The sequence below is a fragment of the Canis lupus genome, chromosome 8 (genome assembly GCF_011100685.1).
Source record: "Canis lupus familiaris isolate Mischka breed German Shepherd chromosome 8, alternate assembly UU_Cfam_GSD_1.0, whole genome shotgun sequence".
In the NCBI taxonomy this organism is placed as follows: Eukaryota; Metazoa; Chordata; class Mammalia; order Carnivora; family Canidae; genus Canis; species Canis lupus.
In genome coordinates, this window is record NC_049229.1 from 51,751,669 (window position 1) to 51,770,957 (window position 19,289).

A 19,289-nucleotide genomic window follows, 5' to 3' on the forward strand; every position below is an offset into this window, starting at 1 on the left:
ACTTTTGATCTTCTTTGATTCTGCTCTTCCAGGAGATAAAATAGTTTCTTTCACATCTGGAACATGTGTTAAATTTAGATTATGTTTCCCATTTAAGCATAGATCTTCATAATATGTCTGTTATTGTGATAGTGTCTGCAACTGTTACACCTTTATTTGTGATCTTAGAATTTACAGATTGCAATGTGCAGCTATTAGCATGTCTTGAGTATTACCCAGGTGATGGTTGCTTCTTAGTATTGAGCAGGTGTGTTTATATTGCTTTTCATGGACCTTTTGTGTGTTGTGTAAATAGGGTGGTGATATGATGATGACATAGACTATCTTGAGTACCTTTATGTGGTTGGCCTGGTCTCTTTCTGTTCTGATTTCTTTTATACATGAGCATAGAAGATGTTTGTCTCTTTTGTTCACCATTATATCCACAACACCTAGAAGAGTGCCTGGTACATAATATCAGAAATGAATGCATTGTGCTATTTTACAAACTAAAACCATTCACTTACTTCCCAGTATCCACCCAAATCCACTGATTTTATTGTAATCTCAAATAACGGTTATATAACTACTTCTCAAAATATGATTGAAGCTTCTGTTAAATTGAATAGCTTGTTTTCGTCTGAGCATTTCCCTTCTTTTTTTTTCTTTATGTGTATAGAGATGCTATTTTATCTACTGACAAGTCTGATGCTGTCACCTCTTTCATTACAAACTAAGACCATCTCAGACTCTAACCCCTCTTCTCTGCTCACTTGCATACTACAGTCTCTCTCTCCTGAGGGCCCCTGGTTTTATTGATATATATTTTCTGGGTCATTTAATCACTTTTATAATAGTACAGTTGCTTTCACATGCCAACAGAGCAAGGACCTTTTAGGTTTCACTTTTGAACCCTCCATAGTACGTGTAGGTAGGAAGCAACTATTGGCAACAGCAAATATTTAATGAGAGCCTACTCAGTGCCAGATACTGAGCCCAGTGACAGGTTTGCTTCACAGCGATATGAATGATAGTCTCTTTCTGCCTTCTCTAAAAATATTTGTTAAATGAACAATGGAGCAAATTCACATTTTGAGCAGCATGGTGTTGCAGAACAGGCACTGGATTTGTACAGGACACACTGGCTTAAAATCCAGGATGTCTGACTTTGAGATGTTAACTGCCTCTTAGAGCCTTGGTTTTCTGTTTGAAATAGGAATAACAGATCTACATTGTAAGCATTGAGATAACATAATGGGGTGGAGTAGGGGCACTTCTAGCTGAAGTGCTTGGGCTAGAGAGGGCATCAAACAAAAGCGAGTTTCTTCCTTTCTCAGAAAAGTGCTATTTGAATAAAAGTAGAATTATTCATTCTCGGGTATCATTATCTTTTTGAGGTGGTGGTTCTAGCTCTGGTTCTGTAGATCTTCTTTGAATGAATCAAGCAAACTCTCACAGTGCCTGGCTACTAGGGGGTTTGGGACCAGGCTGGGCTATTGCTCTTTCCTCCTTCTGGAAATGTCTGTTTGTTTGCTGTGGTGATTATAAAATGCTTTCCTCCTATTCCTCATGAAATACTTCCTGGAGTCTAAGTTTTGTTTAACGTGTTTTTGTTTTGTCTATAGCATGTGGAATTAAATCACTACTATTTATGGGGGCATTTTCATGTTTGGAAAACATCTTCACATCCGTTATTTTGTTTGACACACTTGATAAGTCTGTGAGCATGACAGGGCAGGGACCAGTGCCATTGTATGCCTTTTAAAGGCAAGTAAGGAAATAGAACCTCAGAGTTTAAGTGGCCTTCCCAAGGTCACATACCTTAAAACTGGTAGCACTAGAGGTCTAATCAACACAAGTCACCTGGCTACGAATTTCATGCCCTCTCTACCCTACTCTCCTTACCCTGGAAGCAAAGGAAACTCTGATATCCTTCATCTTGACAGTCTCCTCCATTCTTCTTTGCAGAGGCGTCCATCTTGAGCTACGATGGCAGCATGTACATGAAGATCATCATGCCCATGGTCATGCACACCGAGGCAGAGGATGTGTCCTTCCGCTTCATGTCCCAGCGAGCTTATGGGCTGCTGGTGGCTACTACCTCCAGGGACTCTGCAGACACCCTGCGTTTGGAGCTGGATGGGGGGCGAGTCAAGCTCATGGTTAACTTAGGTATCGTATGAAGTACCCTCTGCCACTTTGTTTGGGCTTGTCTTCCCTTTCTTTTCTGATTTTCATTGGTTTGATTGAATTCTTTGTTTGTTTCTTAAAAATTAGCTGCTCACCTCTTGTTTAATAGACCAAGGATAAAACCCAACAGCAACAAACACCTTCTCCTTGTTTCTGCATGAGGTTTTGATGTCAATTTCTGGTTTCTGACAGTGGTGGTTTTTGTTTTTTCTTACTAGATTATTTATTTTTTAAGTTTCCTTTCTTGGTTTTTTGGAACCGTTTAGCTTTGTGTAAAACACGCTACTTTGGTCCATCTTTTGATCAATCGCATTGCCATTAAGTCTAACTCCTTGGTCACCACTCAAAACAGTCAAAGCCGAGGGCAGAGATAAGACAGCAAGTGGAGGCAAAAGGGGAGGTTGGGGTTGGAAAGAGCTAAGCTTTGTGGGTAGAATGAGAGCTGCATTGTTTCTTTCTCCACAAATGGTAGTTCTGGTGGCACTGGTATCTCTTTCTACTTTCTCCTAAAGAGGAAGATGAGTCAGATTGTTTCTGTTGTCCCACTGGAAAAACAATTTTCTTAGTTTATAGAGTCTCTGACATGTGGAAGGAGAATGTAGCCCCTGATATGTATCCCCTTCTTCCTTCCTGACATTCTTACCCATCATCTAGCAGCTTTTATCAAGATTGTTATGCTACACTGTTAGTCACCAATTCCTCTGTCCCCCTCATGTAATACATATGAATTTTTCCTTAGTGTTGAAAAATTATGACAATCTCAAATTTGCAGCTTTATTGGGGGAGGATTTGTTCTTCCACTGTAATTACCTGTAATAGATACTCTGGAAACTCCCCTCCTGACAGCCTCACATTCACCCCTGCTACTGACCTTCTTGACCGGATTCTGATTGCTCTTCTATGGAGTATGGGAACCTCTTGATTTCTGGAAGGAAAGAAACCAATTTCATTTTTACTCAGTAGAAAGTCAGTGCCCTCTGTCAATAGGATGAGTGGTATGGCTGAGTCCAAGCTTTCTAAACCATGGGTTTGTTTGGGTATATAGCATATGTTCAGATATAGAGCTCCTTTATAAAGACTCCAGGGGAATGGCTTGTTAGAGGTGTGGGGAAGACATGACAGACAAATGTACCTGATACAAGACCATATAAAACCTTAGATGGCCTACTGGGAAGGTGGAGTTTGGAATCCATACCAGTCTTTCCTGCTGTCAGGTCAACTGGTCACACTTGGAAAATGCCTACACTACAATCCTAAAAATCTCTAGGACACAGAGGACTGTTTTGAGCAGTGGCTTTACTTGTCTTTTTTTTCTTCCAATTTGCAGCTTTTACAACACTATGCCCTTTATCTTTTCCAACCTCATTTGATTTCTATCGTCACTGTGTCTGTTGTTTTTTCTTTGGTTTGTGTATGTGTGTGTTTGGTTATTTTGGGTTTTGTTTTTCTTTTTGCTGATCTTTGTGTTCTTGAGTTTTCAGTCCTCCCCACCATCAGCCATGGTAAATCAAAAGATGGTATTCAACCCTTCAAAGGCCCAAAGCCTGCGGCCCGCATAGCAAACAGCCTTGAGAACAGAGTGTACTGAGCAGCCTGCAGGGGCTGGCATACCCCTGTCCCTCCCACCTTCCCTTCCTTACACCATCCTCCCCACCTCCAACAAACCAACAAAAGAGTGTATATGATCTAAAACCAACAACCCGTAGCTGATTGTTTTCTTCTCTGAAAAATAGCAGAAGAAATTTTTTAAAAAAAATTTAAAAACCCAAATAAACATAAAAACAAATATAACATCCTAAATAGTTCACAGAAAAAGATGAAGACAATTTTTAACTCTGCATCTATTTCAAAGTAAGAGAGAACCATATATATATATATAGATAGATAGATAGATGATTAGCCCCATGGGATACCGGGAAAATATATACTATCTTTAAACAGAAAATATACTTTCCTTCTTAGACATTGTTTTGTAAAATGAGAAAGCCAATTGTGGTAGACCTAATATCTTAGAATAAATACAGGTGGGGGAAAGGTAAAAAGGGATGAGGAAGGAGATGGAGAGATTCTCTCTCTTACGCACATGTGCATACACACACACAGAGGCAGTTAATCAGAGTTGCCATGTGTATTCCTAGAAACATTATTTTTCTATATTAAACTCTGCCCCAAGTATGAGAGAAGTGCCTCTTTAAAAGACTGCTTTTGCCTTTTGACTCCTTTTAGCATACACTCAGTCTGTCTCCTCCGAGGTTGAGATATCTTAGGTAAAAGAGAGTTGGAGAGCACTGTGCTTTTCAGAAGCAACAGTGACTTCTTTTTTTCTCCTGAAGAGTATGGTTCACCAGAATGACTGGTTTGAATTTATTTACCTTTCTTTCAAACCTAACATGGATAACAAAACTGAAATTCCCTGTGCTTATATATACAAAACTCTTTACAGTCATGCTTTGTTTAAAGGTTCTCTTTCCCTTCCCTCCCCAAAATATACCCCTTGGAGAATGTTTTCTCCTTATTATGAGTTCATATTTACCTTTTCTTGGTTATAGAAGAAAACGTCTCTAAGCAGGGTTTGCATTCATATTTATTCTATAAGAACTAACTTCAGATGATTATTTTGTTCACCATTTCAGTTGTGTGTCTTTTCTAACATATGCACAAATGATATTACAGTTTATTTCAAATTAGTCACACATATAAGCTTATATAAAGCCTAGTATATATTTCTCTGATATAATGCATCTATCTCCTAAATGTCAAGGAGATTAGGGTTTCCCACGGACCTTACTCTCTAAAGATAGCTAGAGGTGATAACAGCAGGCATGAGAAAGGTCCTACAATGCACAGCCCATTTTTGAAAATTGATAGATTGGCTATTGATCAATCATATTTTTATTCCTTACAATTATAGCATGTAATAATAATATTATTATATTTTAAAACTTTATTTCAGTCAGCCACTAATTTTTTGAGATAAACCAAGGAAGTGCTTTTATGTTTTCTTTTACAGATGTGAGACACAGAAAAAAGTGTTTGACTTTACAAAGCTAACATGAAAAGTTGATAGTGGAGCTGAGACTGGAACCCAGGTTTCTAAAATGCTAGATCAAAGTGGGTCATCTGTTATTTCCACAGGTCAATACTGTGGATCAATGATGTGGCAGTCTTGATGACTTCTAACTGCTTTCATGATGGTTACCTTTTAAACATGCACAGAAGGAATCTTTTTTCCTTAGTGCCTGGTTTGAATTGAGCCATAGAGCTGAAAAGTCAGTCAATATTGGCATCTCATTCATGACCCTTTCAAATCCTCAGCAGGATGCCAGCAAGCCTTCTTCAATGATGGATACTTATAGGGAGTGTCAAGCAGTTTGTTTAATTGTATTCAAATTCTCCAGATGTTCCATCTCTGGCAATATGGACTTGCTGACGACTGTTTACAGTAACATGTTGAAGATACACAACTCCTAGACACATTCACCTCCTCCATGCTTTCAACCCAAAGCTTATTAACCTACAAAATAATAATCTCCCATTTACTAAAATTAAACCAAAACAACCGTAATTTAAACAGAATGAACAACACATATACAGACTCAGATACCTTGCCAAGGCTACGGCAGAGATAGAACTTTGGCTGCCACTCAAGATAGATCTAAAGGAAGCTTTCCCAGCCAATTCCCCAGATTCGCTTTTCATCAAAAAATACCTCCTCCCTATCAAGACTACCCTCCCAGAGCCTATGAACAAGGCACTGGGTAGATAATTTTTTTCTCGAACCACTTATTCCTCAGGTAAAGTATCAAAATAATTTCTCATTTCTCGACTTAACCAGTTGTCTACCGTCTGGAAAGCTCTAATTCCTCACACTGGTTTAGAGACACCATTCAGTTCATGGAACCATTTGAGTGAACCCAGCACTTCCCCCTAGACCAGGTCCTTGTCTAAAAATAAGATCCTTAACAGCATAGAAACGAAGGAAGACAGCCACTTCTTGTTTATAGTTCTCAGGTTTGGGGCTTTCGGCCCCCTCTCCCTCCTCCCTTCTCTCGTAAGCATGCCAGCACACCTGTTTCCCATGTCTTCATAATACATCAGGAAGGGGTATTTCTCCAGCTTTGGCTGATGGTAGGTGCAACCAGTAGCTGAAGCCCCACCCCTTCCTCCCTACTTGCCCTCCCCGTTCCCAGTCCTCACCAGGGGCATGGCCTCTTCTGTTTGGTGATCGTACCAGTTGCTCCAGGGCTGTTTGCTCCCACTTTTCTGTTGCGGTTGACGACACATGACAAACCTAACCGCACGAAACCAAACCCAGATTTTTCTCAAGAGATGTTCTTCTGGGGAACAAATAAGCGTCCTGCCTCCTTCCTCAGAATGCTTGGGTGTTCTATATTTCTCCTATCTGGATTTCCATAGTTTCATTCTGCCCTGTCTTTTGCCACTGTTTCCTCTTTCACCTGGTAACTTAAAATGGTTTACTTTGGGAGATTCAAATGGTGGCATTATCCTTGACGAGTCCTCCAAAACTTTTGGGTCTGCTTTAGGCAGAGGAGCTCAGTTTCTAACTGTATTTTTTCCTGTGACTTTTTTTTCCTTTTCTTGTCTTACGCCTACGTGTTAGTATCCAGCTTTAAACAAATTCTTTTTGGAATTCCCACCATGATAAATCAAATTTAACTTCAACTGGACAACTTTGTTAACAACTAATCTGAGACCTTTTTTAACCGTTCTATCTAATCCCCTACTAGTAATCATTTACTCTACTCTAGACCTTTTGTGCTGGGTGTCCATGACTCTAAACAGATATTAATAAAGGATAGAAACTCAGATCTCTGGCATTGGATATCCTGTGTGATTACCAGCGCTGGAAAATTAGCCACCCTTTCCCCCTCTTTTTCCCATTAAAAAATATAAAAACAAAGAATTTTCTTCCCTTTAAATGCAGAATTACCGAGTGAAATAGGTAGGATATCAAAGGTACCTGAGACCTCCTCCCCATATACCTGTCTCGCCTTCTCCTGGAATGCTGTAGGCACTTGATTTAGTCTGAGCATTCAGGCAGGAAGACGGAGATCGGCTTCATGAGTGGGTTGGTCTAGGAGCCTTTGAAACAATAGCAGAGAACCCAGTCAATTGTGATAATATCATGCAGCTCCTTTTACCCTACACCCAACCCCACCTCTCTAAAATCTGGGATGGGTGTTTGTGCGGTTAGCTGTTTGCAAGTGGCCATTTTATGACAGGAAATGACCAGGTGGTATTAACCCTTTCCTTTCCTTATCTCTAGGGATACTGGCAAGTCTGCCTACGCAAATTTCTGTAGCATCTGGGGCCCAAGTAAAGAGGGTGGAGGGAGTTTGTTTTTAGAAAAAGAGAAAGGGTTAAATACTACACTGAGAAACTTCATGGACAGACTTCTTTAAAAAAATAAACAATGTGTCAGATTGGTAATATATCTTTGGAATACTAATGCAAAATTGTGTTGATGCTACTTTTAAAGACAAATTTTAAGAAAATCATTGGGGGAAATAGAATATAACCTGCATCTGGTGGTGAAATTTTTGCATAATTTTCCAAGTTGAACAAAATTAACATTTCAAAGTTCAGGATTGAAATGCTTTATATAAATGAGTAGGTTTTTGGAAAAAAAAAAAAAAGGAGCAGCATACTCGGTGTCTATTGTGGATATATATGTATACCAGTATATATCTCTATACATATGTGTATATATATATGTGTGTGTGTGTATATATATATGTATCCAACTTTACTAAATAATATACTGTACATATACACCCACCCTTAAACTTGTACATACTGTATATATATAAAATGGCCACATTTCTTGCGTGTGTCTGTCCCCGGAAGGGTGGACTGATTGTTTTTGGATGTCTGCAGCTGTTACCTTGAAGGATGCAATTTCATCTTTCATTTATTTTTCCCCATCTAGACTGTATCAGGATAAACTGTAACTCCAGTAAGTTTTCCCTCAAGTTTCATTTTGTTCTTAAAAAAAAAGAAAAGAAAAACTGACTTTATTTTGTTTACTGTTTTATGAGCTGTTTTTTGTTTGAATTATTTTTTGTTCTGATTATGGAGTTGGGGGGAATCGGGGTTGACAAGATGAAGGGCTGGGGTGAGGGTAACGGGCTGAGTGTGGCCCAGGGTGTGGTTTCTGAACCGGGGTGGGTCCTCTCTTCTTTCCTTCCATTTGCTCTTTATGCAGAAAAGGAGGAAAGGGCACCTGGATAAGGAAACAACTTGAAATGAATTGAAATGGTAATTTGTTGTTTTGGGGAAATAATCCTCAGGGGTGGACAAAAAGCATTAGAGCAACCAGAATGCACTTCTCCACTACCAAAAGCTTCAGAAAATAAAAGCAAAGTTCATGACCCAGAAGGTGGCTGCCAACTCTGACATTTCTTTCCCAGCATTTATCACTGTAGGGTTTTTTTTTTTTTTTTCTCAGAGGGTGAGCAAGGCATTGTTCTTGGTGATCATGCAACATTTTAACCAAAGACTTGAGACACATTCTGGCTCTGCTGAATGAAAAATTGAAGCCTATTATTTTTACTTTATTCCATTCAAATATTCTGGCTCTTGAAGAGGGGTGTTAATGAAGTGCAGGCTGAATAGTACTCATGTGTTTCTTCCTCTGCCTCAGAAATAAGTAGTAACTGGAGTCATGAGGTCAGAAAACAGGGGGAGAGAGGAAGAATGGGCAGGAGGGAAAGAATAGGTCTCATTGATAAAAGGAAGGAAGGAAGAAATATACTTTGAGTCTTATAGCATCTTACATCAGTTAAGATAATTAAATAACTAGGGTAATTAGGGTAATTAGCTCTAACAAACAATCGCAACATTTCAACAGCTTGACAGAAAACAGGTTTATTTCTCCTTCAGGCAAAATTCAGTGCCAATGCCAGCTTTCTTCAAGGAGGTAATTCAGGCATCTAGGACTCTTTCATGATCTGGGTCCACCACCCTTCCTCACTTCTATCCATATCCATAGAGAAGAGAAAAAGAGCTTGGATATAATGCAGTGTGTTTTTGTTCCCTTGCCTGGAAGTGATGGCACAGTGCATCACTTCTGCCCAGATTTTGTCAGACATGACTCCATCCAAAACGCAAAGGAAGCTGGGCAATATGTTCCCCCTGTGGATCCAGGAAGATAGAATTCGATTTACTGAGCATCTAACACACATGATTTTCAGTATTATCTTCTCTTTTTTACTTCTTTCCTCATTAAGGCCTTTTGGCTTTTGGTAGGAACAAATTCAGAAAAGGAAATAATCCTACTTTTATATTTCATTTACTTGTTTATTCCATCATATTTTACAGGTGCTACTAGCTTAACTTTCTTTCTTGGGAGATGATGACAAACTAATAAAGCCCGAGTCCACTTTTTTGGGGGGCAAATGTTTTATGTAAATTAACAAAAGAAAAGAAATGTAAAAAATCAGTATAAACAACCACTGCCTAAAGCAGAGTGCTTTATGCTTGTCTTGGCGTCATTTTTAGTTAATTTAAGCAATGTCCTATTTTGCTGTGTTTAAACATTTCTAATTAGCCAGAAATCTCTCATGATAGTTAGATCATTAGAAGCCTAATTGAAACATCTCTTTTTTCTAAAGACTGGTGTTTTCTCTTTCTTCAAGCAGCTTTTTTTCTTTTTTAAGATTTTATTTATGAGAGAGAGAGAGAGAGAAGAGCAGGCTCCAGGGAGCCTAATGTGGGACTCAATCCCAAGACTCCAGGATCACGCCCTGGGCCAAAGGCAGGCGTTAAACTGCTGAGCCACCCAGGGATCCCCCAAGCAGCTTAACTGAGATATAATTTCCATATCACAAAATTCATCCACTGTAAGCCTACAATTCAGTGATTTTTATTAAATTTATAGAGTTGTCCAAACACCACCACAATCACATTTTAAAGCATTTCCATCACCCCCAGCCTCCAAATTTTCCTCAGGTCCATTTGTAGTTAATCCTCGCTCTCACCCTTAGCCCTAGACAACTACCTTTTTGCTTTTATTCCTATAACTCTTCCTTTTCTGGACTTTTCATATAAATGGAATCATATAATATGTAGTCATTTGTGTTTGGTTTCTTAAAAAATAGTGCAGTATACCTATGAAAAGCATGAAGGTGGAAAAATCTCATTCAAAGTTGAATCTAGCATCTTCTGGCTTGGATATTTATTTGCAGAATAGAGAACTGAAGGAATTATTTGATTGGGATATCAGGACTTACTTTTTGTGCTCAAGCCACACTTTATCTCACAATTAATTTCACATATTTCATCTGATCAGCCATGAAAAGTCATCATTAGACAAGTTCCAGAATTCTTTCTTCTAGGAGGACAGTGCCTCTTCTCCAGGATATAGATGCCAGCAGGTTTTCTAAACCTGATCAAAGATTTTCTATTCAGAGCCACCAGGGCCATTTCCTCATTGAGAGGAAATATGTCAGCAAAGATGCGTTCCCTACTTTGATCACAGTACAGAAAGAGTATAACTAGTTTTTGTTCAATATTTAGGTAAAGAGCCAAGATTGGATTTTGGAAATCAGTTTTGAAATCTTAAGATAAACCTTTAACATACTAAGGAAGTTAATTTTGGCAAGAACATCAGAGAAGGAATACATAGTGCCCACTAATTAAACAGTGGTTGAAAAGACACAAAACAAAACAAAACAAACCCTGAGTCCTTTAATCTAAGATCTTTAGTGCTGTGGTAAATAGATGTGTACCCAGGGGAATGTAGGGTCACAAAGTGAAAGTGACACATTTTCTTGAAGTCAATTTTAATTGTTGATTTGGAGTAAAAACTTGAATTGAGACCAAAGCGATATATTATGCAGAAGAATGCAAATAAGTGTGAATCTTATTTAGTTTATGTATCTTCAGTTTTAAGGAAGACTAAGAATTCAAAGACATATCATTTTTATTATGTATCTTGTCTTTTCCATCCCTGGCATTACTGGCACTTGGGTGGGAAAGTTCAAGAACGCTATGCAACTGAAACAGGTACAGGTAATCAGAATTTCTCAACCTCTTTCCTTGTGGACTAGATGTCAATGTTCAGTTTAGTCTTTTATAACATCTCAAGTTGTTTCTGTAATAGGTGTGTAGATCCTTACTCTTACCCAGTTTTTTTTGATGGATTGATTTGTACCCTGAGTTTAGGAGGGAGGGCTTTTCCACTTACATCTCAGCCTTGTCTCCAGATGTCATTTCAATAGAAGTTGGAAGGTGTTACTGCTCACATTTTAGAACAGAGATGCTTTTTTCCTTTGGAGGGACATACCTAATTGAGCTTTAACCATGTTTGAATTTAAGTTCATGAACTTTTCCAGGAATCCTTTTTTAGAATGCCCGTAAAGTCAGGTAAAATACAAAATGACATCATCTATGTTTTTCATCTTCATCTGCTGCAAAATGTTTGGGGAAATGGCTGTTTCCAACAGTTTGTGTCACACTCTTTGGAATGGGATAAGAGCATGAAAAAGAAGGATGATCTTCCAATGTGAGGAGAAAGCAACTGGCCATGACAGAGGACAGTGATCTTGAGATACAAGTCTCTTCTTTTGGACTCTGTTGGCTGGTCCTTTCATCAATGACTTTGGCCTAGCTCCATGCTGAGGGTTTCCAAGAGGAGGAAACATTTTTTTTTTCTTTTTAAAATCAGCTTCACTGCTTTCCTTCCTCTTTGTCTTTCTCTTTTCCAATTCTTTGTCTTTCCCCATAATATCAATGATGTACTTATGATTATTCAGTCTAAATCTTGCTACACCTATTGTCCAAATTCTCCAAGACTACCACATAGAAATTCTTCTCTGGCTTCTATCACCAGCCATATATTACAGAGTGTACAAATCGAGGCCTTTGGTTGAAATTGAGACATTGCTGGATTTGGTTCATTTGGCAGGAATATTAAAAATATATATATAATCAGGAATTTCCAGTTTAGAACTTACTTTTAAATTGCAAAAGATCAACAGAGTTGGCAGTCATCATGGTGATTGAACTACAGGGTGGCCTGGAGCACTGCTAAAGAAAACAGGGCTACTTTCTGGGGAATTTCTGGAGGAAATCACCTGTTCCCATGGTTCCAGTTCCATGAGGCTGGCAGTACCCTAAGAGGTATGTGGTTCTGAAAACAGGTATGGACTTCTTATTGGTCTCATGGATGTTTGCTCAAATCAAAGTATGGAAAAAGGTTTGTTGTTTTTCACCTTGTCTGATTATGACTTTGCCCTACAATTTCCTAGCCCCTCCTTTATTCTCTTCCTTTCAAACTGTGTGCAGCATAGCTTGAATGAATATAGTATAGTCATATAGTCATATTCATGACTTATGAATATGACATGTATGAATATAACAAACACATAAAAATAAATGTCAATATCATGCTTTTGTTTTTCAGCCCTTCCCTTCTCTGAAAGGCTAATTCCTCTGTGTATGGTCATTTTTTTTCTCAATCTTTCTAAAAAGAAGTGTATTTATCATACAGAAATTGTGAATTTGTGCACATGCCCGATTATTTAGACAGATGAAGGACCCCTTCTCCCCCACCAACTCCTATGAAGTTCAAGTCTTAATGTATCTGTAACAAGATTCATTTTTTTTCTTGTTAGATATAAAGGAGAAAAGAAATAGAGTGCCATACAAAAATATACAAACACTCAAATGTCACCCTGTACTCACTTGTGTTAGAGAACAGCTTTGGTAATCTTGTCAATTTCCATAGACTGTTATCTTTGAATCCTCATAGAAGCATACAATTATATAAGAGCTATATTAAAATAACATCATAAGGATATGATACCTCCAAGTCATACCTCTGAAGGCTACTAGTATTTACTAAATATTCCTTCTCTTCCACCTGCTTGCTTAGCACTTGGCTTTTGCCTTTGGGTTAGATTCTATGCCTTAGTCTGTTTTTAAGGAGACTCGATTTCCAGTGTTTTGGCCAAGTCAACAGTGTGTGGGTGTTTCTTGCTTAATTTAGGCACAGCTTCATGAAATGTAGTTTATTACACTAGGATTTTGGAGATTTTTGCTTCTCTTTTTTCTTTCTTCCTTCTCTGTGTTACCAGACTATGTTATTTCATCTTTAGGCCTAGTTTATCTGGAAATCCCAGAGCTGAATTGTTTAGCTCATCCTTTTAACTCAGAAACACATACCTCAGGTCAACCAGGAAGACTGACTTCTTCACTATTAAAAATCTTCTGGGAAGGAAATTCTGGAATCCTCTTTGGTATTTGTTTCAAGATTTGGATAACCATGGCTGTCAGTCATTTGCCTGACCATATTACTTAGAGTTTTACTGGAGATGAAAAATCACAAAGCAGAATCTTCTATATAATAATGTATTGTGTATCAAACTGTCAACATCACACCTGAGAGTTTCTATTACCATACTAAATGATTATGCTCTACCTTCCTCAAAATCTGATTTTTTAAAAAATAATATATAATTTTGTTTCTCTTTGGAATGTTTTATATTTTTATAACATAAAACACTTTAAGCAAAAGTTTATTAATAGTATCAATAATAGCCAGATTTGAGTATAATAGTAAGATGCTTCCTAAACATTTAATATTAAACTCTTCTTAATACATACTAATTAAGATGGTTTTATTTTTAAATAGTAAAAAATTGTACATGGAACAAAGGAAAAGTAAAAATTCTCACTCTTATTCCTTTCTAGAATCCAAATTTTCTTTTTCAGAGACAACCAAAATTCTTTTGTATATTCTCTCAGAGATAATCCATGAGTATACAACACACAGTTATAACCATATTCTACCCCTCTTTTCCTTCCTTGTCCTTCTTAACACAATGTTAGCACATTCTTTTGAATTTTTCCCCTTTCACTTAAAATGTTTTAGGGGCTATTTCATGTAAGAATATTAAGGTCTCCTTTATTTTTTTAATGGTCACATAATATTGCGTATTATGGAGATATCATTATTGATTAAATCAACACGCTACTGATACACATTTAGATTTTTTTCAGCTTTTTAGTACTGCTAAAACTAAGAAAATGTATGTTTTTGTTTATTAGTCTTTGCAAGCATATACAGGGATATCTATCTGATAAACCCCTAAAAGTGGAATTAACTAGGTCAGCAGATGACATGACAAAAACTGATATTGTCCAGTTGTATTCAAAGAAGTTGTACAGATTTACATTCCTACCAGTAATATGTGAATGTTTGTTTCTCTTTACACTTGCCATACCATATTATCAAACTTTTTATTTGTGTTGTCAAAATACTCTTCAAAATGTTGCCATCACATATTCCAGGGAGAGCCATTGTCACCCTTTTTCTTCTATCCTTTTACTTCTTCAAGTATACATAGATACCATTTTTACTCAAAACTTTGGTGTGGATTTCTAGAAATCTTAAATAGAAATCTACTATAGCAGCATTTACCATGTTAATCTTGTTTTTGTTTTCTAGTAGGCATGTGTATTACAGAAAGGTGGCAATATGTTATAGTAATTTTGTGTGTTTTCCTTCTTGTCTATGTTAGATTCCCAGCAAAGAGGCACTTTAGTGCAATTACCAAGAGCAAGGAGGACTCATACCAAATAGCTTGGGTTTAATCCTCATCTTCACCACTAATGATCTATGGGTCTGTGAACAATTTATTTTATTTATTTTATTTCTAGGTTTTCTCTATTTTAAAATGGGCACGATGACAGTATCTATCTGTTTGAGTGAGAACAGAACCTAGAACACAGTATGTGCTTTATGTGTGGTGATGATGATGATTATGATGAAGATGATGATGATGATGATGATGAATACTGTCATAGTATTTCAACAGAAAGGATGATCTTTTGAGAACTATACTTGTTCAAGAATGGATAGCTGTATATTTCCAAAACCATAACAAAATTATAAGTAACTTAATAGGTGCCTATAAAATAAGCATTCTACTTTCTCCAATCAATTACTCAGGTAGTAATGCTTTTCAAGGCCATCAGAGTTGCATTGGATTCGCACCAGTAATATTATTAATAAGACTATGAATGAGACCATCATGGGGTCATATTGGGATTTTTTTTACCTCTTGGTGCATTTTGATAAATAAAAACTTGATGTTAACCCAAAACTAATGAAAATACTGTAACTTCATGAGTTCTGTGTTTGCTTTTGGAATCTTGATATAATTTTAATAAGCACTTAATAGTGGTCTAAAGTTAAAATATCTGCAAAATGCACAGATCTGGCTAGATGATATCATAATATTTGTGGCTTTAATATCTTCTAATATCAATTTCATATACTCTAAAGAGGAACCAAAATAAAATCGAGTCAGAGCAATAAGAGTTTTTTCAGCAAGGGTATATATTTCTGGCTTAAGAGTCATCTTCTTTTTGGAGGTCTTGTATTTTGGTTTCAACTAGTTTATTGAAGCATAGTATGATGAGCCAATATGTTAAAGATTCATACTTGGGGCTTTGGGTGATTAAAATCATGCACATTCCATACAAAGGCTAGTGGCTCAGTGTTTATCAGATCTATATGTGATGCCCATTAATAGAAAACTAATGACCTTTAAGCAGTTAGAACTACAGTACCACCCACCACCAACTTCTGGGAATGTCCTTTGAGAACAGATTAAATGAAACACTAGCCGAAGAAACATCTTCAGTGGCTAAAGCCTAAGGCCACTTTTTCTCTGATCTCAAAATGGTCCCTGAGCTCTAGAATACAAATATATCACCTTTTGGTCTGCTTTTCTTATGTACAGTGAGCTCCTGATGTAGAAAAATCCACTCAGGAGGTACTTCAGCAACTATTCATCTGGATTTTAGAAGAGGTAAAGGGATTGAGATCAAGTGCCCAGTTAAAGAGTAGATGCGAAGTCAGAGTGACACATTAAATTATAAGTAAGTGGCTTCCAAAGGACTGTGTATTTTGTTTCATCAAAGGAAGAAGCAGAGGAAGTTGCAGAGGGTAAAACAGACTATGTTGAAAACACAAGACCTCACAAAGTATATAGATATAAACAAAGTTCATAGAATTACTGATTTCTAGGAAAGGTTGCTAAATAAAGGAGTAAACTTTCTCTAAACATCTTAAAAATAGGCAAACACCTTGCCAACCTAGGAATGAATGATCTATTGTGAACCAAGGCCAAAGAGGTAATGTAGACTCCCAGATGTGTTCTCTAATTACAGTTCAAGCCACTGGTCTTAATTGTGTTTAATCAGTGGCATCTTATGTCAGCATAGCCTAAAATTTTTATGCTGATGTTGACCACTGTTTTATTTTCATGACATGAAGCTATCATGGATATAGTATATTCTCAACAAATAATTAAATCAACGAGGTAATGAAATTTGCCTCTCCCTCTACCGTAATTTATTATTACAAATACTCTTAGTAATCAACATAAGAACTACAAGCTGACAATTGTAAACTGTGACTTTTGTCATTCTAAAAGGAAGAAAATTAACCAAGAATGATTTTGTTCTCTTATCTCTAAAATCTTAAAGAATATATATTACTTTCCCTGTAAAGTAAGAGACAAAATGAAGATTTTCATGAAGTCTCATTTGACCAGGTTTTGGTTGAAATCCAGAAAATTTAATGAAAGAAGATGAATGCATATTAGCAAATATTATATGTTGTCACTCTTCCTTGTTCTTCATTCACTTATTCCAAAAACACTTATTGAGAGTTAACTAGATTCCAGGTGTTGATGTTAGTTTTAGGAGTTTATACTATGGATATATAAGGAAAGTGCAAAGGGAATTTAGAAGACTGAGATGATCTTCCTCCTCCTCCTTTTCCTCTTCCTCTCCTCTTCCTCTCTTCCTCCTCCTCCTCCTCCTCTTCTTCTTTCTTCTTCTTCTTCTTCTTCTTCTTCTTCTTCTTCTTCTTCTTCTTCTTCTTCTTCTTCTTCTTCTTCTTCTTTCTTCTCCTTCTTCTCCTTCTTCTCCTTCTTCTTTCTTCTTCTCCTTCTTCTTCTCCTTCTCCTCCTTCTCCTTCTCTCTTTCTCTTATAGAAATTTGAATTCAGGTGCATGTACAGATGGCCCCCAAATTATAATGGCTCAACCTCCGTTTTTTTTTTTTACTTTAAAATGGTGTTAAAATGATGTACATTCAATAGAAACCATATTTTGAATTTTGATCATCTCCTAGGATAAGGATAAGTCCATGATGCTGGGCTGTGGCAGTGAGCTGTAGCTCCCAGTCAGCCATTTGACAATGAGGGTTCTGTTTCACTTTCATTTTAGTATTCAATAAACTATATGAGATTTTCAACACCATATTATAAAATAGCCTTTGTGTTAGATGATTTTGCCCAACTGTAAGCCAATTTTCAGAGCATGTTTAAGGTAGGCTAGGCTAACCTGTGATTTTGGTAAGTTAAATGTATTAAATGCACTTTCAATTTGTGATATTTCCAACTTATGATGGATTTATTGCGTCATTAACCTCATTGAAAGTTGAGGAAGATCTACATCTCTAAAATCCAGATGAGTTTCTCATAGATTTTGTTCAGGGATGGTTCATTTCAATATTCAATTCAACATAATAGTTTCTTTTTTTTTTTTTTCATAATACTTTTGACCCTTGAACAATGTGAGGGGTAGGAGCACTGACCTCCTTGCCATGGAAAATCCACGTATAACCTTTGACTCCCCCAGAACATTACTCAAAGAGACTAAAGTTGATCAGAAGATTACTGATAACATAAACAGTAGATTAATACATTTTCATGTTATATGTATTATATACTGTACTTTTAAACTAGAGTAAAGAAAATTAAGAAAATCATAAGGAAGAGAAAATACATTTACAGAAGTACCCTGTTAAAAATCTGCATATAAGTGGATCTGCAGCATTCAAACAAATTTTTTTGAGGGTCAACTGTATATGTGTTTTCCTTGTGTTGAGGTCCTGAACATTGATCTACTTAGCTAAGTCTTTTTCGTGATCTCTCTTTTTTCTGTTTTGGCTTACCCTCTATCATCTGACCACCTACTTGGAGCCAAGCAAGGTGTGTTTCTGCTCTCCTTTTAACAACTATATTTCGGGCACTGAACTTTTGAGTAAAAATGGTATTTCTGTTTTTCCTTCTACTTTTTTGAAGATTTCTTCTTGTACTCTGATTCATTTTATTTGTGTAATTGCCACAGTAATATTTGTAAGGTGACAAGTTCATTAAGTATTAGTGTTAGGTACAATTCGTATTTTGAAAATTAGGAAGGACCACTTTATCAGTGAGCTATAGGATATGCTAACACTATCAACCAAATCCTCTATTCCTGTTTGGTGATAAGATAAATACATCAATGAATATACTTCCCATTGGGCCCAAGAATACGTAAATGTGTGTGCACGTGTGTGTGTGTGTGTGTGCAGATATGTTATGTATTACAGCAGGCTTCGCTTATATGTTATGGAGGAGAATATTTAATTTGAATTGTTTCCAGAATAATTAGCCACAAAGTGTAAGTCTCCCTACTGATTCAGAGCATCTCAACAAACACAGGTTTTCTCAATTTTAGCATCAATTTTGGGAAGAAAACTTAGAGACCAGGGTTGTTGCTTTTAAAAGAAACAGTAGTTTTCTGGCTGTTCTGTTGACTAAGTGACTAAAATCACAAAGCTTTTAAACTTAGAGTTTATTGGAAGTTAGGGAAATGAATCTTAAAGGATATGTATTTTTTCCTTCTAAAAATAAAATTGTTTCAGAGTAAATCTGATTATATAATAATTGAACACAAAAGGATTACAGTTATCATCAAAGCTTTGTGCTAGCACTTTGTCAGAAGCAGTGTTCACAATGGCTCTTGGAAGGGGCCTCATTAAGGAGTGGGAAGCAAGAGAATATATCTAGGGGTAAAAGCAGGAGGTTATAATGATCTAAATGCCCATCTTCCTGAATAGCTGAAGTTACATTGCAGTGGAACAATGTTAAAAGACCTGTGTGTTCCAGAAGAGAGACAAAATGCATCAGAGATCGTGTCTCCAGAAGCAAACTCTTGAATGGTTAAGAGCTCAGGATCTTCCCAAGAGGCCTGCTGGAGCACATTTTTTATTAGCATCATATTACTAATGAGGAAATCAAGGCTTATAGAATC

At 36.9% G+C, this 19,289-nt stretch overlaps 1 protein-coding gene across 23 annotated transcripts in view; it reads left to right on the forward strand.

The window, feature by feature from the left end:
- The window catches only part of NRXN3 (neurexin 3), a 1,532,396-nt gene that overhangs the window by 584,731 nt on the left and 928,376 nt on the right, over positions 1 to 19,289 (forward strand). For 16 of the 23 annotated variants that reach the window (XR_005363605.1, XM_038545444.1, XM_038545449.1 and 13 more), the window contains 2 exons: positions 1,948 to 2,151; positions 8,120 to 8,146. Coding sequence is in view for 21 of the 23 variants with exons in the window: in XM_038545444.1 (XP_038401372.1) it covers positions 1,948 to 2,151; positions 8,120 to 8,146 (231 nt within the window). In the remaining 2 variants the exon portion in view is untranslated. The remainder of the gene's footprint in view (positions 1 to 1,947; positions 2,152 to 8,119; positions 8,147 to 19,289) is intronic. The other 7 variants (XR_005363606.1, XM_038545438.1, XM_038545441.1 and 4 more) reach the window with 1 other exon arrangement.